Here is a 26,444-nt window from a genome sequence, read left to right as displayed (position 1 = left end):
GTAAGCTAGTTTTTGATCTTAGCTGAAAAGATACAATTAATACCAAAGGAAGCTTCAATAAGAACTCAAGAATTTGCCAACCAACATTGTCTCTGCCTTGTCACTCACAAATTTCTGCTCTACATATAAGGAAGCTGAGTCAGATTCTTAATGTAATTCCCAAGTTTGCAAATTACTATAATACAAGGTCTTTTTCATATAGCCAGATGGTGTCACTATGGGAGTCAGGGATTTAGTGCCAGTGTACACAGCACATTCACATAAAGACAGTATTTTCATATCTGGAAGGGATATTACTAAGCTGAAAATATGAAGATACTCACTTTAGTAAATCTTCCCTACATTGTTTCTGAGGTGCAAAACAAGCAACTGCCCAAACTTTAATTTCAATGCCAGCATAAAACTGCTTTCCTCGCATGTCCCAGACACCCTGGTTGGGTGTGGCTACTGTTTTATTCTTTGAAAAAAAAAAAAGAAGAAGAAGAAGAAGAAGAAGAAACAAAAGAAAAGAGAAAAGACATTACAATCTAAGGCCATTTTACTATTGACGAGTGAATAAACAAAATTCTATTAGGTATGAGCCAGAACACAAAAGGCAATAATGAACAAAACTATGGGTAAATTCAGCAGTGGCAGAGTAGAGAAACCCTGGATTATTCTCTTTTTGACTGGTTGTGGAAGAAGCTTGCTGAATAAAACAAAAAGCTTACCCGGCCTCCATATTGCAGCATTGGTGCTGGAAGTACCCTGCCTGTGAGCTCTGTCATTTCATTGTGGACAACGATACCAAATTCTTTAAGGTATGGATCAGGTCCACCCACCATACTGTTGCTCTTCACCTAAAGAACAGGAAAGCCTGCATATATAAAAACCAGAGAGTAACTATGTCCCAGGAGGAGTTTTCTATTCTTTTGTTTTTTGTCATCTCAAAGCTAGCTCATCTTGAAGACCATGCCTTACTGACCAGTCTACTGATCTCTTCTTGTCTGTCAGGAGCAGATCTCGCTGTAGCTTTGATCATTGTGGAAGTCTGATTGTCTGTGAGCTTCTTGATACATCGCTGTCCTGCCACTATGTTACAGACCTGCCAAGAGACAAAGAGAAATTGGTTTGTGTAAAGGGTTCTACATCTTAAACCTTTGCCAAACCATATCTTATATCCACTATTTCCAGAAACATTAAAATTTGGTTATATAGTGAAATCATCTGCCAAAAATATTTTAGAAATTAACACTACATTTTACCACTAGTTTAGAACTCTACTTAAAAATATATACTCATTCAAGAGATCGGCAAATTGGCAAAAGAAAATTTAACTTACCTCGAGTGGCAAGTATGTATGCTTTTGTTCTTGTCCCACTTGGAGACAGGGAAGATGGGGGTATTTCAGCTGCAGACTATACTTTTGCTTAAAATATTGAGCTACTGTACATTCCATAGCTTGACCGTTTTCTAGCTGCAAAGGAAAACTATAGGAGAGAATGTCTTTTTTAGAATATTTCTTCAAGTTCTTTCTTTTCTTCTTTTTCTTTTTCTTTTTTTTTGAGACAGTGTCTCACTCTGTCGCCCAGGTTGGAGTGCATGGCGTGATCTCAACCTCCGCCTCCCGGGTTCAATGGATTCTCATGCCTCATCTTCCCAAGCAGTTGGGATTATAGGCATGTGCCACCATGCCCAGCTAATTTTTGTATTTTTAGTAGACAGGGTTTCACCACGTTGGCCAGGCTGGTCTCTAACTCCTGACCTCAGGTGATCCGCCCACCTCGGCCTCCCAAAGTGCTGGGATTACAGGCATGAGCCACTGTGTCTGGCCAAATTCTTTCTTTTCTAAACAATAAACAAACAAAGCCCACTAATAATTCCTACCTTCATCAGTCACTTAAAAAACAAAGGTCAGGCCGGGCGCGGTGGCTCATGCCTGTAATCCCAGCACTTTGGGAGGCCGAGGAGGGCGGATCACGAGGTCAGGAGATCGAGATCACGGTGAAACCCCGTCTCTACTAAAAATACAAAAAAAAAAATTAGCCGGGCATGGTGGCGGGTGCCTGTAGTCCCAGCTACTCGGAGAGGCTGAGGCAGGAGAATGGCGTGAACCCGGGAGGTGGAGCTTGCAGTGAGCCGAGATCGCGCCACTGCACTCCGGCCTGGGCGACAGAGTGAGACTCCGTCTCAAAAAAAAAAAAAAAAAAAAAAACAAAGGTCAATCTTTTTTTTTTTTTTTTTTTTTTTTTGTGAGACAGAGACTCACTCTGTTGCCCAGGCTGGAGTGCAGTGGCACCATCTTGGTTCACTGCAATCTCCACCTCCCGGGTTCAAGCGGTTCTCCTGCCGCAGGCTCCCGAGTAGCTGGAATTACAAGTGTGCGCCACCACCTGTAATTTTTGTATTTTTAGTAGAGATGGGGTTTCACCGCATTGGCCAGGCTGATCTAGAACTCCTGACTTCAGGTGATCCACCTGCCTCGGCCTCCCAAAGTGCTGGGATCAAAGGTGTGAGCCACATGCCCAGCCAAAAAACAAAAGTTAATCTTTATTTGAGCATTTTCACTTAAGTAAGTTTAGTATTTAACCAGAACAATGATTCCATTGAAATTTTCCGTGTTTGCTAAAGCTTGGATGAGAAATTTTTTAAAATTAAAATTTAAAAAGAATTAAAAAAAAAATAAGAAGATACTGCAGAACCAGAACATACATAGACTCACTTGAGGTCAGGTAACACCTACAGGTACAAATACAACCTCTTGCTGGCTTCGAATTAACATAAGGACTTGGAGTAATCCATGTAGGTGTTTTGTTCCCTTAAGATAACTTTTTGTAAAATGAGTGTAGCATAATTATTGGGGCTACATTTTTAGATTCCCAAATTTTCAGATCCTAAAACTAGAACAAATACATGTGGATCTGGAGAAAACAAGACCAAATACATGAATCTGAGACTGTGCCAGAATATTTGGCATAATTAAGATACTCTATTTGGCTTTTCCAGTGGGCAAATTATCTCAAATACTTAGTACAATAATAACTTTAATCTTGCTTTTTTTTTTTTTTTGAGACAGAGTCTCACTCTGTCACCTAGGCTGGAGTGCAGTGGCATGATTTTGGCTTACTGCAACCTCCACCACCTGGGCTCAAGCAATTCTCCCACCTCAGCCTCCCAACTAGCTGGGACAAATGCCTGGCTAATTTTTTTGTATTTTTTGTAGAGGGGTCTTGCCACATTGCCCAGGCTGGTCTCGAACTCCTGGGCTCAAGGAATCCTCTTTCCTCAGCCTCCCAAAGTATTGGGATTACAGTTGTCAGCCACCATGCCGGGTTTTAATCTTGCTCTTTTTTTTTTTTTTTTAAGTCTCACTCTGTTGCCCAGGCTAGAGTGCAATCTCAGCTCACTGCAACCTCTGCCTCCCGGGTTCAGGTGATTCTCCTGCCTCAGCCTCCCAAGTACCTGGGATTACAGGCACCTGCCACCACGCCTGCCACCATGCCCAGCTAATTTTTGTATTTTTAGTAGACACAGGGTTTCACCATGTTGGCCAGGCTGGTCTTGAACTCCTGACCTCTAGTGATCTGCCTGCCTCGGCCTCCCAAAATGCTGGGATTTAGAGGCGTGAGCCACTGCGCCCAGCCCGCTAATCTTGCTTTCTTAACTGCCACAGCCTTACAAAGTAATGATGCAGTAAGGGTCATCTATGTGATATTTAAAGATATGAGTTATAATCTTTCAGCAAAGATTATATATGTCTATAAGTCTAATTATTCTAGCAGGGTTATGTGAAATAATTAAATAATGAAAAGAGCACAGTTCTTGAACAAATGCTACAATTCTCAACAGTGACTTCATAAGGTTTTGGTAACTTTTTTTTTTTCTGAGAAAGAAGTCAATGGTATAATACAAATAATACATGAAATACCAATTTACCACTCTTAAGAAATTCATGTAGTGTGTACATGAGGTCATACTGAAGAATTTATTCAAATCAGACTGAAGTAATACACTTTATTTATCCAGAAGCCATCTGAAAATTTCAACTATCTAGACAAAGCCCTCTGGGTGATTTTGATATGCACTAAAGTTTGAAAATTAAGAATCATGAATCTAAAACAAAGTCAGATTAGAATATAAGCAAAAAAACGTGTGTGTGGTGGGGGGGCTCTGAGTAACCAAAATAATGTAAATGTAGTAAAGCGTATACTGTATATTTAACTCTTTATTTAAAAGAGCCAATATTTATGTTTAGTCAGACATGATCTTGATTACAATAAGATACAGATATAATTTTTAAAGCACTTTCACATATAGTGTCTCACTGAGGCACAGTTTTCAGTAGATTAGAAGTATTGGGTGATGGGCTGGGCGCAGTGGCTCACGCCTGTAATCCCAGGACTTTGGGAGGGCCAAGGCGGGTGGATTGCCTGAGGTCAGGAGTTCAAGACCTGCCTGGCCAACATACAGGAACCCCGTCTCTACCAAAAATACAAAAAATTAGCTGGGCATGGTGGCAGGTGCCTGTAATCCCAGCTACTCAGGAAGCTGAGGCAGGAGAATCGCTTGATCCCGGGAGGCGGAGGTTGCAGTGAGCAGAGATCGCGACATTGCACTCCAACCTGGGCAACAAGAGCAAAACTCCGTCTCAAAAAAAAAAAAAAAAAAAAAGAAGTGTTGGGTAATTAGGAAAATGAGATTGGGGAAATGGAAAGGAGTATGCTGCTGGAGGATGCCAGACACCAACAGCTGTTAAGAAGTGACAGCTACCTACAAAGGGAGGGAGAGAAATCCACACAAAACACAAAGCAATAGATGTCTTCTCCCAGCCTGGGCAACAAAGTGGGACCCCGTCTCTATTAAAAATACAAAAATTAGCCAGGCGTGGTGGCACATGCCTGTAGTCCCAGATACTCAGGAGGCTGAGGTGGGAGGATTGCTTGAGCCCAGGAAGTTGAGGCTGCAGTGGGCCATGACGGTGCCAAGCACTATATATATACGTGTGTCTGTATTTTTTTTAGAAGATACATATATACATATAAAATGCCTTCTCATATATTTTATTTATATGTATATCTTCTCCTGACAGCCTTATATGATATCTAGGCCTTAACAGACCTTTTGAGCCATGTATTAAGAATTATAACAGTAGGCTGGGTGTGCTGGTTCACACCTGTAGTCCCAGCACTTTGGGAGGCTGAGGCGGGCAAACCATTTGAGCCCAGGAATTCAAAACCAGACTGGGCAACATAGCGAAACCCCACCTCTACAAAAAAAATTAGGCGAGTGTGGTGGTGCATGCCTGTAATCCCACTACTTGGAAGTCTGAGGTGGGAGGTTCACTTGAGCCCAGGAGGTGACAGTGTGAGACCCTGTCTCCAAAAGAAAAAAAAAAAAAAGAATGACAACAGTATAATAAAAAAAAGCTTATAATGACTCTGCATCATTAAATAAAAAGATTAAATAAAACATAGATTAAATAAAAGTTAATCTATATTTAACATACTCTACTTAAGAGGTAAATTGAATTAAAGGCAAGGAATGTGTTTTATAAATATCTCTACCAAAAACATTCAGAAAATGTTTTAAAACTTTGGTGTTAAAAGCAAAGATTCTGGTGATCTTGAAAATTTCAGTATAAGATAAGCAATTTCTTTCTTTTTTTCTTTTGAGATGGAGTTTCACTCTGTCACCCAGGCTGGAGTGCAATGGCGTGATCTTGGCTTACTGCAAATTCTGCCTCCTGGGTTCAAGTGATTCTCCTGCCTCAGCCTCCCAAGTAGCTGGGATTACAAGTGCCTGCCACCAAGCCTGGCTGATTTTTGTAGTTTTTAGTAGAGACGGGGTTTTCACCATGTTGGCCAGGCTGGTCTCGAATGCCTGACCTCAAGTGATCCGCCTGGCTTGGCCTCCCAAAGTGCTAGGATAACAGGTGTGAGCTACCATGCCCGGCCAAGATAACCAATTTCTTTTTATTTATTTATTTATTTTTTTTCAGACAGAGTCTTGCTCTGTTGCCCAGGCTGGAGTGCAGTGGTACGACCTCGGCTCACTTTAACCTCTGCTTCCCAGGTTCAAACAATTCTCTGCCTCAGCCTCCCAAGTACCTGGGGTTACAGGTGCCCACCACCACACCCAGCTAATTTTTTTGTATTTTTAGTAGAGACAGGGTTTCACCATCTTGGCCAGGCTGGTCTTGAACTCCTGACCTCATGATCCACCCACCTCGGCCTCTCAAAGTGCTGGGATTACAGGTGTGAGCCACTGTGCCCGGCCAATAACCAATTTCTTAAACAATTATAGTAGCTCCCTCTGTTACTAAAAATGTAATTGTATTACTTTAGATGTGGTTTAACATACGTTTGATGACTGGCTGGCCGTCTAGTCACATTACAAACTCGGTATTTTCGTTTCATCTGTCCACAGTGGGTCACCTCAACTTTGAGACCTGAAATTTTTTTTAAAAGGCAAAACATCAGTTAATTAAAATCATAGTGACAAAAACAGATTCAAATGTTGTCTTCAAAATGTCATGACATTGGACAGGATAAAAATTGCAAGAATATGGGGACAATTTCATCATTATAGGCAAAAAATCTGAGCTAAGCAGAATAAATTAGAACTCAGATGACCTAAGATGCTCAATCTCCTTTAGTTCATTATTTCATCCAATAAATATTTATTAAGCATCAACTATGTTCTGACGCTTATTTTCAGGTCTGGAGACAGCTTTCGTGAAGTTTATATTCTAGTGAGGGAAGCTAACTAATAACAAGTAAAGAAGAAAAGAAATTCCAGAAGGATAATAAATGAATTTATGTTATTTTATTAAAATGGAAGTTTTTAAGTGGGTAAGGGTAGCATTTACTGAGTGCCTGATATGTGACAGGTACTATGCGAGAAAGCTTTATAAGCCTAATTGCATTTAATTCTCACAACAACTCTACAAGGTATATATTATTATTTTTACCTTAGAGATGAATACACTAAGGTTCACAGTGGTTAAGGAACTTGACCAAGGTCCCATTGATAGAACTGGTTAGCCTGAGACCGAAGCCCAGGTCTGTGTGACTCCAGAGCACAGGCAACGTGCAGCATGCTGAGCTGCTTCTCCAAGACTATATTAATGCAAACACTTACCTCTGATTTCTTTGGTAAACTTGACACGCTGGGAGTCTGTTAGAGGTTTGGTCTGTTCATTGATGTTCTGAATGTCTAAAACCTCACACATGAACTCAATGATAGGCTGAGCCCGGTAGAAAGCAGTTGCAGATACTAACAAACAGAGAAGGATACTCCACTTCAGGGAAAAGGGAAGGGCCAAAACAAACAAACAAACAAACAAACAAAAACCAGCCCAAAGAGTTACTGGATAAAGAGAGTTACTTCCTACCATCAATATTGAGCATCATATTCCACATGGCAGGTCTCACAGACTGATGAAAACCAAACCAGACCTCCCTGCCCCCTCCCAGAGGGTGGTAGTAACCTTCCGGGGGTGAGAAAAAGGAACGGCCCACTGGGGTGTACCTGAAGAAATAAAAGTTTGCATGTGTCACATTAAACATGTGAAAGGTCCTTCATTTCACTCTCAACTCTGGGAGCTGAAATCAAATTTGAACTATGACTTATGCAGAAATTTTTCAATGGCTACAGTACAACCTACGAAAAAAGTTTGACATTTGTAGGAAATAATCCAAACCAAGGTACTAACCTCATGGAGGGAAGGTGTCTTGTGATAACATCAAGTGCTTGTACTGAGTCATCTGGGACTTCATTCAAGTGCCCAGCCAAAGCTTCTAAAAGCAACTGAAGGCTCACAACTGACACCCACTGAACAGACACTTTAAATGTTTGGTCTTTACCCTCGCCTGGAAGAGTCACCTCCATATCAACCTAAGGAAAAAAATACATGAATACAAACATAAATGTTTACAATGGCTGTGGGAAAAATCCCAAGAATATACAGTACGATATATGTATAAGGATATTTCTTTTAACTTTTTTTTTACAATTGCGTAACATTGGAAACAACTTAGTGTCCATGAGTAGGGGTATAATTTAATATGTAACATTATACAATAGTGAAAAAATAAGGTAGATGTTACAACATGGATGAACCTTGAAAACATTATGCTAAATGAAACAAGCCAGATACAAAAAGGCAAATATTTCATAATTCTATTTCTATGAAGTACACTGAATAGTCAAATTTAAAGAGACAGAAAGTAGAATAGTGGTTATCGGGGACCAGGGACAGTAGGGTATGGGGAATTATTGTTTAAATTTGTTTGGAATGATGAAAAAGTTCTGAAAATGGATAGTGGTGATGGATGCACAACAATGTGAATGTACATAATGCCATTAAACTGTAACATAAAATCATATTTTTTTTTTTGAAACAGGGTCCTGCTCTGTCATCCAACCTGGAGTACAGTGGTGCAATAATAACTTATTGTAGCCTCAAAGTCCTGGGCTCAAGGGATCCTCCCACTTTAGCCTCCCAAGCAGCTGGAACTGCAAGTGCACACCACCATGCCTGGCTAATTGAAAATTTTTTTTTTGTAGAGATGGGTCTCCCTGTGTGGCTCAGGGTGGTCTCAAACTACTGGCCTCAAGCAATCCTCCCACCTCAATCTCCCACAGCACTGGGATTTTTGGCTGGGTGAAGCACTACACCCAGCCAAAAATAGTAAATTTTATGTTATATGTTATTTTACAACAATAAAAAACTTAAATTTGAAAAAAAAATAAGGTAGATATAAATGTATAGAAATGGAAAGATCTTTCAGGCATATTGTTAAATGAAAGGCAAATCATAGAATGACATGCAAAACAATAAGAATACACATCAACAGATGTATAAATAGCTAATATACATAACATATCTAAAAAGATACATACCAAACTACTATAGTAGTTTCCTTTGAAAAGGAAGATGGTAGTGAGGGTGCAGATAAGTGGTGGAGGCAGTAAATCACAGCATTTCTAGATTGTCTGGATAAGTTTATTATGAGCATATGTTCACACAGTACTTTTCTAATTTAAAAAAAGTTTAAAAAAGTATTGTGCTATTATAATCTATTTTCATAAGTGAGTATTACATAGTTTTCTATAACTTATAAAACCCTGTTGTTCAGATTCAGGTAGTACTTTGTTAAAGTACATGGTTAATGTGAGAAATTATGTAAAGATGACATAATCAACCTAAATCTTAATGCTCATCTCATTTTCAATTATCAATTAACTGAGACAAGAGAATATGGACAGAATAACAAATCTATCAACACTATAAAAAACAACTCTGGCTGGGTGTGGTGGCTCATGCCTGTAATTCCAGCACTTTGGGAGGCTGAGATGGTGGATTACCTGGGGTTAGGAGTTTGACACCAGCCTGTCCAACGTGGTGAAACCCCATCTGTACTAAAAATAATAATAATAATAATAAAAATTAAGGCCAGGTGCAGTGGCTCATGCCTGTAATCCCAGCACTTTGGGAGGCTGAGGCGGGTGGATCACCTGAGTTCAGGAGTTCGAGACCAGCCTGGCCAACATATAGTGAAACCCCCATTTCTACTAATAAAATACAAAAATGATCTGGGCGTGGTGGCACATGCCTATAGTCCCAGATACTTGGGAAGCTGAGGCAGGAGAATCGCTTGAACCCAGGAAGTGGAAGTTGCAATGAGCCGAGATCACAACACTGCACTCCAGCCTGGGCGACAGAGCAAGGCTCCGTCTCTCAAGGAAAAAAATAAAATAAAAATTAGCCAGGTGTGGTGGCACATGCCTGTAATCCCAGCTACTTTGAAGGCTGGGGCAGGAGAATCACTTGAACCTGGGAGGCAGAGGTTTCACTGAGCGGAGACCAAACCACTGCATTCCAGCCTGGGTGACAGAGCGAGATCCCATCTCAAAAAAAAAAAAAATTCTAAGAATTGATGTGTTATTACAGAAACTTTTCTTTCTTCTCACATACAGATTTTTTTAAATTGATATATCACAGTTGTACATACTTTTGGGGTACATGTGGTATTTTGATATCTGTATGCAATGTGTAATAATGAAATCAGGGTAATTAGGATACCATCACCTCAAACATTTATGTTTTTTGCATTTGCCGGGAAGAAAAGGAAACATTTTTGTCATGTATAATTACTACTAAATGAACTAAGTATTTCTTGCTCTTAAACTTACCCTATCCCGTCCAATTGGCAGTGGATGTGCTGTGTACATGTTTCTTTTGCCATCATACCCAGGCTGCCGATCACCAAATATTTGCATCTTGAAGTGCCGCACCATTGTATCTACTACCTCCCTTCACGGTAATGGAGATAATGGCAATTAGCTTTCAGAAATGGTGAACAGTAAGAAAAGCATCATCACACCTTAATCATTTAAATTTGATTCAGTATTACTTGGAAAAAGTAAGAGTTAAGGTTACAATTGATTCGAGTACTTTAAAAAATAGTTAACTAAAGAAAGGTAGCAACAAGTGTACAAAAACAACTATAAGATGATACCAGAAATGGGGAATAAAAGAGAGAATAACATTTATGGTATCCTCTCAACCTCCTCTTTCCAAAATCCTCTCCTGTGATAAACACAGCCTTATAAGAATAACCTGGCTGGGTGTGGTGGCTCACGTCTATAATCCCAGCACTCTGGGAGGCTGAGGTGGGTGGATCACTTGAGGTCAGGAGTTCAAGATCAGCCTGAACAACACGGGGAAACCCTGTCTCTACTAAAAATACAAAATTAGCCGGCATGGTGGCACGTGCCTGTAATCCCAGCTACTCGGGAGGCTGAGGCAGGAGAATCGCTTGAACCCGGGAAGCGGAGGTTGCAGTGAACCGAGATCGCGCCATTGCACTCCATCCTGGGCAACAAGAGCGAAACTCCGTCTTAAAAAAAAAAAAGAATAACCTATCTTGGATTTCTAAGTTTGACAGAGAGGTACATCACTGAATGATGATAAGTTTGTCATCAAATCAATATCCTGGCTGGGCGCGGTGGCTCATGCCTGCAATTCTAGCACTTTGGGAGGCTGAGGCAGGTGGATCACCTGAGGTCAGGAGTTCGAGACTAGCCTGGCCAGCACGGTGAAACCCAGTGTCAACTAAAAAAAATAGAAAACTTAGTCAGGCACGGTGTAATCCCGGGGACTTGGGAGGCTGAGGCACGAGAATCGCTTGAACCCAGAAGGCAGAGGTTGCAGTGAGCTGAGATCGCGCCACTGTACTCCAGCCTGGGCAACAGAGTAAAACTCTGTCAAAAAAAAAAAATCCTTATTCAAGTATATTGGTTTTGAGAAAGAGAATCAGCAGGAATTCAAAAATCTGAGGATCAGTAAATCTAAGATCCATGACACACAAACAAATAAGTCAACCCCTTTGCCTAATGCTGGTGATTTATTATTCTGTATACCGTCTTGTCTTATTCCAAAGTGCTTGTCTAATTTCAAAGTGCTTATTCCAAGCAGTGTAGACAAGGGAATGATGTAAAATATTCTCTTTCCAAAAAGATTATTATTATAGCTTCTTTGTTTTTAGAATGGAAGTCTTTTTCTCAATCAAGCATGCAGAGCTTTACTTAAGTGTTCTTGCATATATGCCAGATCACACTGTATGCAGGCTGTGGAATAAATGCAGTGGCAAAAAAACTGGTGTATAGAGTTTAAGATATGGACAGACCAGGGTTTGCGAGATTTCTGAATGCTAGAGTCAATGAAAAGTTAGGTGCTTTGACTTAGCAACATTTGTGAGTTTCATGTGTGGGAACGATATCTTAAAAGCCAAAATACATCACAACTAGCTAACACATTTATATTACTACGAATGAAATCTATGGGAAAGTCATGTTTACAAACCAAATCATGCGATTGAAAAAAATTGATGGAGAGACGTGGTATTGTACAATCTCCATTTTAAAGAGCTAGCTTGGCCAGGCGCAGTGGCTCACGCCTATAATCTCAGCACTTTGGGAGGCCGAGGCGGGCGGATCACGAGGTCAGGAGATCGAGACCATCCTGGCTAACACGGTGAAACCCTGTCTCTACTAAAATTACAAAAAATTAGCCGGGCGTGGTGGTGGGCGCCTGTAGTCCCAGCTACTCGGGAGGCTGAGGCAGGAGAACGGCGTGAACCCCGGGGGGTGGAGCCTGCAGTGAGCCGAGATCACGCCACTGCACTCCAGCCTGGGCGACAGCGAGACTCTGTCTCAAAAAATAAAATAAAATAAAATAAAATAAAATAAAATAAAAAAATAAAGAGCTAACTTAAGAACTATACATTTTCATACTAGAAAAGAGTAATTTCTCATCTTACATTCTTAAATTCTGACCAAAAAGTTTTAGAGTAAAGAGCTACTTTCACCTCTATTCTCATTTAATCTTCACAGCAACCTCGTAAAACAAATAGGAAAATGATTATGGTCCTCATATTAAAGAAAAGAAAAAAGAAAAATTCAGAATGGGCAAGTGACCTGTCCCTGGTCACACAATGATTAAGTGGCAGAACTGCATGACCCATGACCTTGGACAAGTTACTTAATCTTTCACATGTCTGTTTCTTCACATGTAAAGTTATGATAATAATAATAATAATAATAATACTTCCCTTGAAAAGTGGTTGTCTTAATTGAGCAAATACACAGAGTATTTATTTATTTATACAGTGTTAGGCATAACACATAGAGTATTTAGAATGGTGCTTGTCCCACAATAAGCCTTTTTACTCTGATCTGCTTATGGATATCATTCCAAGAATTGTCTTCTCTCCTAAATCATCAAATTTTTCCTTTTTACTGGATTATTCCCTTCAGCATACAAATACGCTCTAATTTCTCTCATCTTAAAAAAAAAATCAAACTTTCTTGGGCCAGGTGTGGTGGCTCATGCCTGTAATCCTAGCACTTTGGGAGGCCGAGGCAGGCAGATCACTTGAGGTCAGGAGTTTGAGACAAGCCTGACCAACATGGTGAAACCTCGTCTCTACTAAAAATACAAAAATTAGCCAGGTGTGGTGGTGCATGCCTGTAATCCCCGCTACCTGGGAGGCTGAGGCAAGGGAATCAGTTGAATCCCAGAGGTGGAGGTTTCAGTGAGCCAGGATCACACCACTGCACTCCAACCTGGGTGACAGAGTGAGACTCCATCTAAAAAAAAATACATAAATAAAAAATTAAACTTTCTTAATCTCAGTTTCTCCTCGTCTGAACATTCTATTTCTGTGCTCCCTTTCGTATGAAAATCCCTTGAAAGAGTTGTCTGTAATTCCTCTTCCCCTTTCTCCCTTGAACTTTCTCCAGTAAGGCTTTTTCTCTACCAAACTACTCTTATCAAAGTCCTCCAGTGGGCTCCATATAGCTAAATTCAATGCTCTTTGAACATTAGATAATCCATCCTTCCAAATTAAAACATCTTCTTCCTTTGCCTCCAGAGCACCACTCCCCTGGTTTTCTCCTATCCCAGTGTTCTCTCCATGCCAATCTTCCTGCTGATACTTCCTCATCGCCTTTAATCTTTAAGTTAAATCTTTAAATATTGGAGTGCTTCAAGACCCAGCGTAGAAGCCTTATTTTCTCCACACACACTCACTTTCAACATAGTCTCATCCAGTCTCATGGCTTTATCATCAATAAGCTCATGATTCTCAAATGTTTGTCTCCAGCCTCGATCTGTTCCCTGAATCCAACCTTAATACTGTATTCAACCTCCTTTTTTTTTTTTTTTTTTTAAGACTCAGAGTCTCACTCTGTCACCTGGGCTGGAGTGCAGTGGTGCAATCATGGTACACTGCAGCCTTGACCCCTGGGATCAAGCGATCCACCTGCCTCAGCCTCCTGAGGTGGGACTACCGGCATTTGCCACCGTGCCCAGCTATTTTTTTTTTTTTTCTGAGACGGAGTCTCACTCTGTCGAACAGGCTGATGATGTAGAGTAGCACGATCTCAGCTCACTGCAACCTCCGTCTCCCGGGTTCAAGCGATTCTTCTGCCTCAGCCTCCCGAGTAGTTGGGACTACAGGCACACACCACCATGCCCAGTTAATTTTTGTATCATTAGTAGAGACAGGGTTTCACCATATTAGCTAGGCTGGTCTCAATCTCCTGACCTCGTGATCCACCCACCTCGGCCTCCCAAAGTGCTCACATCCAAAGATGTGAGCCACTGCGCCTGGCCTTTTATTTTCTTTAATATAGACAGAGTCTAGCCACGTTGCCTAAGCTTGCTGCAAACTCCTGGCTTCAAGCAGTCCTACCACCTCAGCCTCCTAAAGTGCTGGGATTACAGGTACGAGCTACCACAGCCAATTTCCACTAGCATGTCTAATAGTCATCTCAACCCTGATGTCCAAAACGCACAGGTCTCCTGATCTGCTACTCCCTGCTTCTGCTTCTCTTGCACTTTTCCCCATCTGATAAATGATAACTCCTTTTTTTCCAGTAGCTCAGGACATAAACCCTGGAATTAATCACGACTCATTTCTTTCTTTAACACCACATGTTCAATCCATCAGTAAATCTTATTGACACTAGTGTGAAAATATTTGCAGGATCTGACCACTTCTCATCACTATCAATTATACTACTCAAGTCTAAACCACCATTACTTTTCACCTGAATCATTCCAGGTGCCTCTTAATTAATTTCTATGCTTTTTCACCCTTACCTGCTAGGGTCTAATTTCAGCACAGCATCCAGCGCAATCCATTAAAAATATAAGTTTGTCATGTCTTAGATTTATTTAGTCATGTTGTGGGTTTAGTATTTAAAACTCACCTAACCAGAATAAATGACAAAGTGTTATGAATGCCTACAAGTTCTGCATGATAGAGGCCTTCTGAAGTTTCTCCAACCTCATCTCCTATCACTCTCCCCTACTCACTCACTTGCTCCAGCAATCCAGAATTATCTGCTGTTTCTTTCTTTTTTTTTTTTTTTTCTTTTTGAGACAGAGTCTCCCTCTGTTGCCCAGGCTAGAATGCAGCGGCACGATCTCCACTCACTGCAACCTCCATCTCCCAGATTCAAGTGATTCTCTTGCCTCAGCTTCCCAAGTAGCTGGGATTACAGGAACGTGCCACTACGCCCGGCTAATTTTTGTATTTTTAGTAGAGACAGGGTTTCGCCATGTTGGCCAGGCTGGTCTCGAACTCCTGACCTCAAGTGATCTGCCCGCTTCAGCCTCCCAAAGTGCTGGGATTACAGGCATGAGCCACCACGCCCAGCCCGCTGTTTCTTGAATTCACCAAGCTTCTGACTTTGCCTGGGACACTCTTCATGCAGATATCCCTCACCTCCTCTAGGTCAAATTTCACTTTTCAGTGAGACTTTCCCTAGCTATTTGCATACATATATACATATACATACATGTGTGTATATCTACATATGCATGTATATGTATATATAAACATATATATTCATTCATATATAAATCTCAGTGCTCATCCTATCCCCATTTCCTATCTTCCATCTCTACTTTCTTTTTCTTTATTGCATTTATTACCAACTAACAAAATATATGTTTTGTTTGCTTCTTCATTTATTTTTTGGTCTTCCCCATTAGAATATAAGCTCCTCAAAGGTAGAAACTTTTGCCTGTTTTGCTCATGGTGAATTCCCAGAGCATAGGACAATACCTGTCACAAAATAAACACTCAATAAAATATTTGTTGAATGGAACAATGTTATCCATTACCACCACTTCTACTACTATTAATCTGTTACACAATAGCCAATAATGGGTTTACATGAGAATGAACTATACCAGAAAGCCAAATTTTGATCCATAATGAGAAAAATATCAAGCAGCACAAAATATTTAACTTGACAGCAAAGAGCAATCTTAAAAAAGCAAGAATCTTAATATCAAATATTGCCTAAATGTCACTGCATAGAAACAGAGAAAACGAAAGTGGATGTATACTCGGCACACTGTAAGAATATTTGCTACAGGGCTGTCTTCACACCAGGTAAATTCCTGCTATACAGACCACAACACTTACATTATCTCATCAGGACCACTCTTAGATAATGCTAGAAATAACTAGAGCTTCTCTCTGTGCTTAGTTTTCTCAATACTCCAAGATGACTTTTCTGTCTTTCTTTTCCCCCAAGAAAACATCTGCAAGTAATCTTCTGTATTTATATATATATATATATATATCTTTATCATGTCCAAAACCAACATATAATAATAAAATTTGAATTTCCAGATAGTTCTATTTCCCATAGACATTAATGTCTACACCTATTTTAGTAAATTTTTGCTACCCTTGGTCAATGAAAGAGTGACCTTTCTTTCTCATAATTAAATAAGCGTTTACTGACTAATAATATATCCAGCACTTTACTAGAGCCCACAGAGGATAACCAAGCATGCGACAGCAAACCTGCTATTAAGAAACCTATCATCTTAGAGAATAACAAAGCCTACATGTTGGATGAATTTAGAGAACAATATGATACATAAATAAATTATATGCACTTAAATATACAGAAATCCACTCTTTCTAATCCTTACCTGTTGACTCTACGAGGCCGTTTTTCGGGCTTAATATCCACATCATAGTGATACACATCTATTTTAGGAATCTGAACCTGAAAATGATTGGCTAACAGTCGAATTGGTTTTCCAACAGTTCCAAGGCCAGGACGACGAGGTGGCTGAAACAAGCTAGCCGGAGGTCCTAAAGAGATTGAAAGACATTTGCTGTACTATTTTTTTTTCTTTTTTCTTTCTTTTTTTTTTTTTGAGACAGAGTTTCGCTCTTTCACTAGGGTGGAGTGCAGTGGCTTGATCTTGGCTCACTGCAACCTCTGCCTTCCAGTTTCAAGCGATTCTCCTGCCTCAGCCTCTCGAGTAGTTGGGATTACAGGAGCCCGCCACCAGGCCTGGTTAATTTTTGTATTTTTAGTAGAGACAGGGTTTCACCACGTTGGCCAGGCTGGTCTTGAACTCCTGACCTCGTGATCCAACTGCCTTGCCCTCCCAAAGTGCTGGGATTACAGGCGTGAGCCACCGCACCCAGCCTGCCGTGCTATTTATTCTTCTTGTTGTTGATGATGATGATGATGGCTACAATTATTGAGATCTTATTATTCACTGTATGTACTCTAATATAAAGAATCTGGGGTGTCTTTTGACCTAAGGTTCTCTAGATTTCTAAATATTTTGCCAAGTTGCTATTATTTTTAATATAAGGACATCAAAATTAGAATGACGAATTCCTCTCAAGCATAGGCTACAGTATAAAATCTCACATGAGCATTAGTAAAGCTCTATAGCTAGACTTACAAAATTATATGCATTTTAAAAACCATCTCTAAACTCTGGAGCCACCATCCCCAGAGTTGGAAATGACCTATTAATCTCTCACAAATTAGCCTGCATCATTATAAATTGTACATATAGGAGATTAAACCACAGCTCTATTTATCAATTTATTTGCTAATTTCGATAGTGAAACAATGCCAATAAAGCTAGACCTTCTCGTTTATAACTTGATATTTTTAGAACCTGGACAATCTGAGATTTCTTGTTCATAAGATCTAGTTTATTCCACAGACATTTATTTATTTATTCAGTTATAACATGCCTAACCTGTACTATGGACTCAGAACGAAGACAGAGCCCCTTCTTTCAAAGAATGTACAGTCTAGACCACTGGTTCTCAACCTGGGCAATTTTGTTCCCCAGGAAACATTTGGCAAATATCTGGACACATTTTTGGTTGTCACAACCTGAGGAGTGCTGCTGGCATCTAGTGGAAAGGACCCAGGATACAGCTACGCATTCTACAATGCGTAAGACAGCCCCCCACAACACAGAATTACCCAGTCCAAAATATCAATAGTGCTAAGAGGTTGAGAAACCCTGGTGTAGATTAATCTTTCCAAACTATTTCAAAAAAGAAAAGATTCCATAAGTTAAAGAAACCTTGCATACTCTCTCCCCTCTTAAAATTTCAATGCATATTATCATCTTAAATTCTCTAAAAAGTCATGTAATAAATAAAACTGGTTAACTTTACCTCATCATTTAGCTAACTGTTTTTTTTCCCCACAGAACTCTCTCTCTCTCTCTCTCTAAGACTTGAACATCTATTAATACTCGGCAGAGAAAGATCTTGTGGAGCACAGTCTGGGAGACACTTGTTTAGAGAAAATCTTACTCCTTTTGGATGACAATATCAAGTGGATACTGGCCTAAAAAATGAACATCTTTTCTGCTATGAATAGGCATTGAGCAAAGTGGGCTGTGGTTACAATGGAAAGTTACAACAGGTTCTGTTACTGCAATGGCATTTCAGTGAGAACAAAGACTTCCCTAAGGAGAGAAAACTTGGAAGCAAGAAGTTGTTCTGAGCCAGGCATGGTGGCTCACACTTGTAATCCCAGCACTTTGGGAGGCCAAGGCAGGCAGATGACCTGAGGTCAGCAGTTGGAGACCAGCCTGGCCAGCATAGTAAAACCCCGTCTCTACTAAAAATACAAAAATTAGCCAGGCACGGTGGTGGATGCCTGTAATCCCAGCTACTCGGGAGGCTGAGGCAGGAGAATCGCTTGAACCTGGGAGGCGGAGGTGGCAGTGAGCTGAGATCGCATCACTGCACTCCAGCCTGGGTGACAGAGGGAGACTCAGTCTAAAACGACAACAACAAAAAGAAGCTGTTCTGTTCCAACATCACTTAGGAAAATTAGAGCAAATACTTTATGATATTTATGGTTACAGATCACCATATTCTAACACTTAAAGTATTAAAAATCATTTTACATATTAATTATTCATTTTCCCACTATATTCTACTTATCCTTCAGAATTAGGTTTAGATGTAACCTCCTTGGAAAGCTTTTCCTGATTCTCCCAGACTAGAGGATCCGTCCTCTGTGTTCAAAAGACTCTCTCTATAGGGGAACCCATAGAGCAAGTATAAGAAACCACTTGTTAAGTTACTCTGTCTCCTTCACTAGATTGCAAACTCTTATAAACACCGCATGTTCTCACTCATAGGTGGGAATTGAACAATGAGAACACTTGGACACAGGAAGGGGAACATCACACACTGAGGCCTGTTGTGGGGTGGGGGGAGGGGGGAAGGATAGCATTAGGAGATATACCTAATGTAAATGGTGAGTTAATGGGTGCAGCACACCAACATGGCACATGTATACATATGCAACAAACCTGCACATTCTGCATATGTACCCTAGAACTTAAGGTATAATAAAAAAAAATTAAAAAAAAAGAAATGAACCTCCTGTTAATCTTCTCAATATCTAATGCAACAACCATCATGTTGTAAGAATTCAATAAATGTTGAACTGAACAGTATCAATAATCCCAGATAGAATCTAAACACAAAAATTATAATTATCTTTCTCTCTCCTTCCTTCCTTCCCTTCTGTCCTTCCTTCTTTCCTTCCTTCCTTCCTTTTCTCTCTCTCTCTCTTCTTTCTCTTTCTCTCTCTCTTTTTTTTTTTTTTGAGATGGAGTCTCGCACTGTTGCCCAGGCTGGAGTGCAGTGGCGCAATCTTGGCTCACTGCAACCTCCACCTCCTGGGTTCAAGAGATTCTCCTGCCTCAGCCTCCCAAGTAGCTGGAATTACAGGCACGTGCCACCACGTCCAGCTAATTTTTTGTATTTTTAGTAGAGATGGGGTTTCACTACATTGGCCAGGCTGGTCTAAAACTCCTGACCTTGTGATCTGCCCACCTCACCCTCCCAAAGTGTCTCTCTTCTTCTTCTCTTCTTTCTTCTCTTCTTCTCTCTTCTCCCTTCTCCTTCTCCTTCTTTCTTCTTTCTTCTTTCTTCCTTCTTCTTCTTCTTTTTTTTTTTCTTTTTTTGAGCCAGGGTCTTGCTCTGTTGCCCAGGCTGGAGTGCAGTGGGTCAATCATGGCTCACTGCAGCCTCGACGTCCTGGACTCAACTGATCCTCCCACCTCAGCCTCCAGAGTAACTGGGATACCACGCCCAGCTAATTTTTGTATTTTTGGTAGAGACGAGGTTTGGGGTTTTGCCATGTTGCCTAGGCTGGTCTTGAACTCCTGGGGTCAAGCAATCTGCCCACTTAGGCCTCCCAAAGTGCTGGAAGTACAGTCATGAGCCACCATGCCCAGCTGACAATTATTTTTCAATGAAGCAAAAGCACATAATTTATACTAAAAGTATTCTTTTTTTTTTTTTTTGAGACGGAGTCTCGCTCTGTCGCCCAGGCTGGAGTGCAGTGGTGCAATCTTGACTCATTGCAAGCTCCGCCTCCCAGGTTCACACCATTCTCCTGCCTCAGCCTCCCCAGCAGCTGGGACTACAGGCGCATGCCGCCACACCCGGCTAATTTTTTGTATTTTTAGTAGAGATGGGGTTTCACCATCTTAGCCAGGATGGTCTTGATCTCCTGACCTTGTGATCTGCCCGCCTTGGCCTCCCAAAGTGCTAGGATTACAGGCGTGAGCCACCGCGCCCGGCCCACTAAAAGTATTCTTATTGCTTGGAGTTGAGTTCTACTTCTAGTGTACAAGGGGACCTATCAATACAACTGATAAGACAATTACAAACAAGGTAACAAGGTAAGAAGTAAATAGTAAATAATGTGAGAGGTGATAAACATACTGAATTAAGCCAATTAAATCACATAAATAAGTCAACTCTGCGTATTTCAAGATACACTTAAGCAATCGCTGTATCATTCATAAAGTTGTTATTGGCCAGGCAGAGTGGCTCATGCCTGTAATCCCAGCACTTTGGAAGGCTGAAGCGGGCAGATCATCTGAGGTCAGAAGTTTGAGACCAGCCTGGCAAACATGGCGAAACACCGTCTCTACTAAAAATACAAAAATTAGCTAGGTGTGGTGGTGGGCAACTGTAATCCCAGCTACTTGGGAGACTGACGCAGGGGAATAGCTTGAACCTGGGAGGTGCAGGTTGCAGTGAGCCGAGATCATGCCACTGCAATCCAGCAAGGGTGACAGAATGAGACTTGTCTTAAAAAAAAAAGAAAAAAATGTTGTAAGAAATACAGCTTTATAATAGAAATTTGAAAATAGAAACTTGGATCAAATGACTTGCTTAAGGACGTAAGACTTTTGAGTTTAAATACTAACTAGAATCCAAATCTCCTAACTCCTAGCCTAGCACTTTTTCTTCCCAATATACTTCAAAATCTTGTGATACGTATTATTATCTGAAGTACTTGATGTCAAAGAGGCAGAGGCAGAAGAATTGAAAGAAAAACGATTAAGAAGTGGCAAAAAGTAAATATTATTTTTATCTCCTTTCCTTGGCAAACAGAAAAGTTAGATGGTGAGTGGTAATTTCTTTTAATAAGCTTAGAAGATTTAGTTTGAAAATTATAACTTTTTTCATTCTAGAAGCTAATTTCTTTTTTCTTTTCTTTCTTTCTTTTTTCTTTTTTTTTTTTTCTTTAATTTGGCCTAAACAACAGACATTTATTTCTACAGCTCTGAAGGCTGGGAAAAATCTGGTTTCTTTGAATTTAGCCAGCTATCTACTTAATGAAGCAATAAAGCACAGTGGCTAAAGCTCTGGAACCAAATTACCTAGGTTTAAATCCTGGTTTCACTACTCCCTAATTGCATGACGTTGGGCCAGTTTCTTGGCCTCTCTGCATCTCGGTTTCCTCATTTATAAAATGGGCATGTGTGTAATAATAACGGCATCTATCCCATGAGATGATGTGTATTCAAGGTTTAACATAAAGGCTGGGTGCAGTGGCTCATGCCTGTTAATTCCAGCACTTTGGGAGGCTGGGGCGGGTGGATCACAAGGTCAGGAGTTCAAGACCAGCCTGGCCAAGAAGGTGCAACCCCGTCTCTACTAAAAATACAAAAATTAGCCGGGCGTGGTGGGCACCTGTAATCCCACCTACTTGGGAGGCTGAGGCAGAGAACTGCTTGAACCTGGGAGGCAGAGGCTGCAGTGAGCCGAGATGGCGCCGCTGCACTCCAGCCTGGGCGACAGAGCGAGGCTCTGTCTCAAAAAACAACAACAATAACAACAAAAAACGTTTAACATAGTGCCTTGCAATAGTAAATGCTCAGTTAATATTAGCTATTATAATTGCATTTGTCAATGTTATAATCATTGTTAGTGCTCAAAGGTCCCTGAGGTTGTTGGTTTTTTTTTTTTGATGGAGTCTTGCTCTGTCACCCAGGCTGGAGTGCAGTGGCACAATCTCGGCTCACTGCAACGTCCGCCTCCTGCGTTCAAGCGATTCTCCTGCCACAGCCTCAGGCTACAGGGGCACACCACCACACTCATCTAATTTTTATATTTTTAGTAGAGACGGGTTTCACTACGTTGGCCAGGCTGGTCTCGAACTCCTAACCTCAGGTGATCCGCCCACCTTGGCCTCCCAGAGTGCTGGGATTTCAGGCGTGAGCCACTGTGCCCAGCCCCTGAGGTGTTTTTTTGTTGTTGTTTGGTTGATTTTTTGTTGTTTTGTTTTGTTTTGAGGCAGAGTTTCTTTTTGAAGTGCGATCTCAGCTCACAGCAGCCTCTGCCTCCCAGGCTCAAGCCATCCTCCCACTTCAGCCACCAGAGTAGCTAGGGCTACAGGTATGCCACCATGCCCAGCTAATTTTTACATTTTTAGTAGAGACGGAGTTTCACCATGTTGGCCAGACTGGTCTCGAACTCCTGGCCTCAAATGATTTGCCCACCTCAACCTCCCAAAATGCTGGGATTACAGGCATGAACCACCACAGTTTTATTTTCAGGGTATCCCAAAAATGTGGTGACAAAGTCAGATAACTGCATTCTCTGAAAGGGCAACTGATATGACTTAACATAGAATAGATGAAGTCAGCCTTAATGAAGAGGAGATGATTAGATTAGAAGTCAAATGACCTAAACTCTGGTCGTTATTTCACCACTTGGCCCTTTGAAACCCTAATGAAGTCACTTCATCCTCTCTGAACCTCACTTTTCTCATCTGTAAAATGGGATAGCTACCTGCCCTGCCTACCTCCCAGAGGATCAAATGAGCTAATAGTTATAAAAGCACTTTACAAACTATAAAGTACTGCAAACAACATATTACCAAAATAAGTGGAAATCTAATTAATTATATTTCTGAGTATTGGCAGAAACTGAAATAGGTTGCAGGGGGGCAGTGGGCAGGGAAGGACAGAACAAGACTAGAAGGCTTCAGGGACTGTTCAAGCGAGGAGGGCACAAAGCACTAGATCCAGGTGTGGTCTGCCAAAGAAGCAGGGATGATTCTCTAGGTTCTAAAACAGCCTGGATGAATCATCCCACAAGACGATCAACTCCCTTTGCTCTGATTCTATGCTTAGCAGGCAGCTACTTATTAGTTGGGTTTCCAAGGTACTGCAACACCAAAAAAGGAGTTTGCTAGAGAGCAGACAGCAAAATATTCCACACAACAGAAAAGATCCATGTGACATTTTGGCTTATTCATCAGTGTCTTATAAATGTGGTTAGTAAGAATTAATTTTCCACAATCTGAACAATCCTGAGTGAACCACTAAGTCCTCAAACCTGCAAAAGCTAAAATCAAACCAAAAAAAAAAAAAGAGTCCCTGCCTGGGCAGTGCCTAATATCACCAGGTTGATCCTTTCCATATTCAGTTTATGCCCACGGTTACACAGTTTCTTTTGATATCAGATCATAAATGCAACAGTTGTTTCAATTATGAATTACTAGGGAGAGGGAAGAAATATCTGTTGAGCATCTGTAAGCACAGTCTCTATAATAAGACTTATCATATACTCTCATTTTATTCTCTCAACAATCTTACAGAACATAATTATTATTACCCTCAATTTATAGACGAGAAAATGAAAGTTCAAAGGAATTGAGTAATTTGCCCAGGGTCATACAACTATTACATTACTAGATTGAATCTGTTACATTCCTAAAGACCTGATCATGTCTTTAGCCAGGCAACATATCTGAAGTTAACCTGGCATAATACACTGAACTTTATCAAATAATATTAATGCGGCAAGCCAATTTATTTTTAAAAGGCATATGAAATTTGATTACGAGGGCCTTTAAACAATACCTTAAGAAGCAAATTAGGGTGGGGTTTAATCACTCAGCTATGCAAACAAGTGCTAAGTAAACAAACCTGCCAAGTTTCCAAACTCAAATGGCAATTCGAATTTTCTACGCACTAAAAAGATGAAACACTCTACAACTAAGTTCGTTATGTAGGTAAGGTTTGAATATTAAAGTTAATTCCACCACAGCCCCTAAACCCTGCGCTACTTAGCCAAGGCATTAGAAACCTGTTGGGCTTTGAGGTGGAAGCACCAGGCCCCAATACTCAGGGCACTTGTTACAGCCTGGAATGGTTCCTCTGGTTTGGATAGAGAGAAATAACCAGAGGCCATCCATATCCACAACAAATTACAGTTTCCAAAGCACTTTCTCCTTCATTTGATCCTCACAACCACTCATAACCCAATTAGAAGAGAACTCAGGGCACTGAAGCCTGTGCTGGAGCAGACTGACTGGCAACTCCCGTGTCACTCAAAGGCTGGCTCAGACCACTCTGGGACTAACACACAGACTGAGTGACAGATAGAGGCACAGGACAATGTTCTTTGGGACATCAGGGCCTTTCAGAAAGGGTGGGCATTTTATCCCTTGACCTTCAGAGATCATGAGAGGTGTTTGGATGAAGTTCTTCTTCCTCATCTGAAGGCTGTGGACCGTCTGCCAGTGCAAAGAAAAATAGGGGCGCGGCCCCAAACCAGGACTGCCGGCTGGTAGTAGGCGGCGGGGCCCTTTTCCCCGTCTGGGCCAGGCCTCCGCGCGCACTGGGTAGCGGACCGTCCCTTCTGAGGCCCAAACTACCCTCGTCGCGACCCCGGACACATATCATCTCCCCGAGGTGGGGCCAAGAGTGGCCTCCACCCGGCAGCGCGGGTCACCTTCCCGAACCTCCCCCCTGGACCTCGGGATCCACCCAACGGCCCGCTGGGGCGCGGTCACCGCCCCCCAGGCCCGGGTCAGCTCCCTCCGCTTCGTGCTGCGGGGCTCGGGTCCCCTTCCCCGAGGCCTGGCGGCCCGAACCCGGAGAGGCGACGGGGCAGCGGAAGTCCCGGCCGCCCGCCCAGGGCCCCGGGCCCCGGGTCCCGCCCCGACCCGAGCTCGCTCCTTACCGGGTCCCAACGCCTCCATGGCGGCGGCGGGGGCCGCCTCGCCCCGGTCCCCGGCGCCTCCCGCTCCGGGCCCCGCCGCCGCCGCCGCCGCCGCCGCCGCGTAACGCTTGATCTCCGGAATATTGGCGCTGGGGTGGCGCCGCGGAGACGCGGGCGCTGGGCAGGGGGCGGCGGCGGGGCCCGGCCCGGGGACAGGGACCCGGCTCCGGCTCTTCCGGCCTCAGCGACAACAAAAACAATCTCCGCCGCCGCCGCCGCCGCCGCCGCCAACGGGAGCGGGAGCGGGAGCCAGCGCGCGCGCCCGCCGGGAGGGAAGGGGGCGCGGGGTGCGCGGGCCCGGGGTCCCGGCGGGCGGAGGGGCGTGCGCGGCCCCAGGCGCGGAGTCCACAGAGCCCGGCGGGGGGCGAGGCGGGTCGGCGGGACGGGCGCGCGCCCGGAGGGGGCAGAGCCCGGTGGACGTGTCGGGCACGCGCCCGCTGGCCCGCTCTGCCCCGTCCACCCGAGGAGGCCGTCCGGTGGCCAACGGCTTTGGGGGCTACGTGCCATCCCCCCAGGGCGTCCTGCAAAAGATCTGGATTCCAGTTCCGTTGACCCACAGATTCAGTTTTCCACTTCTGGGAGTGGAAAGTGTACTGAGATTCACAGGAGCCACCTCGCCTCCCTCCTCCCTCCTCCCACCCCAGATCGCTTCTGTCATCCCGTCTTTTAGGGTCACCTTAGACGCTAGCAGTCCTCCTTCATCCCTTCATCCAGCACCACACACCCAACTGTGCGTCCCTCTCCGTATAGCCGGAAGGCACCACGGGAATGGACCTTGATGAATGATGCATTCCCTCCCTGGTCCCATGACAAGCGCCTCTGGTCAGCAAATCACCAGTCACTTTAGAAGAGAAAGGTCTTGGCTGGGCGTGGTGGCTCACGCCTGTAATACCAGCACTTTGGGAGGTGGAGGCGGGTGGATCACCTGAGGTCAGGAGTTTGAGACCATCCTGGCCAACATGGCGGAAGCCCATCTCTACTAAAAACACAAAAAATTAGCCGGGCGTGGAGGCAGGCGCCTGTAATCCCAGCTACTTGGGAGGCGAGGCAGGAGAATAGCTTGAACCCGGGAGGCGGAGGTTCCAGTGAGCCGAAATCGGGCCACTGCACTCCAGCCTGGGTGACAGAGCAAGACTCTGTCTCAAAAAAAAAAAAAAAAAAAAAAAAGAGAGAGAGAGAGAGAAAGGTCTTGCTTTCTTGGATGCCTTCCCCTTAGCAGACAAAAGCCAAGGGAGCAGCACCACCTCCAAGGCAGCATGGTCAGCCCAG

At 42.6% G+C, this 26,444-nt stretch overlaps 1 protein-coding gene across 1 annotated transcript in view; it reads right to left on the bottom strand.

The window, feature by feature from the left end:
• The window catches only part of AGO4 (argonaute RISC component 4), a 51,552-nt gene extending 25,999 nt beyond the window's left edge, over positions 1–25,553 (bottom strand). The window contains exons 1-11 of the mRNA XM_030823415.1: positions 25,137–25,553; positions 16,505–16,670; positions 10,177–10,297; positions 7,694–7,875; positions 7,373–7,509; positions 7,120–7,254; positions 6,340–6,427; positions 1,322–1,469; positions 965–1,084; positions 711–839; positions 324–457 (exon numbers count right to left, since the gene is read on the bottom strand). Coding sequence (XP_030679275.1) covers positions 324–457; positions 711–839; positions 965–1,084; positions 1,322–1,469; positions 6,340–6,427; positions 7,120–7,254; positions 7,373–7,509; positions 7,694–7,875; positions 10,177–10,297; positions 16,505–16,670; positions 25,137–25,155 — 1,379 coding nt within the window. The 5' untranslated portion in view covers positions 25,156–25,553. The remainder of the gene's footprint in view (positions 1–323; positions 458–710; positions 840–964; positions 1,085–1,321; positions 1,470–6,339; positions 6,428–7,119; positions 7,255–7,372; positions 7,510–7,693; positions 7,876–10,176; positions 10,298–16,504; positions 16,671–25,136) is intronic.
• Between the last annotated feature and the right edge of the window lie 891 nt (positions 25,554–26,444).

This window comes from Nomascus leucogenys, chromosome 12, assembly GCF_006542625.1.
Source record: "Nomascus leucogenys isolate Asia chromosome 12, Asia_NLE_v1, whole genome shotgun sequence".
NCBI lineage: Eukaryota > Metazoa > Chordata > Mammalia > Primates > Hylobatidae > Nomascus > Nomascus leucogenys.
This window is presented reverse-complemented; position numbering and strand designations above follow the sequence as displayed.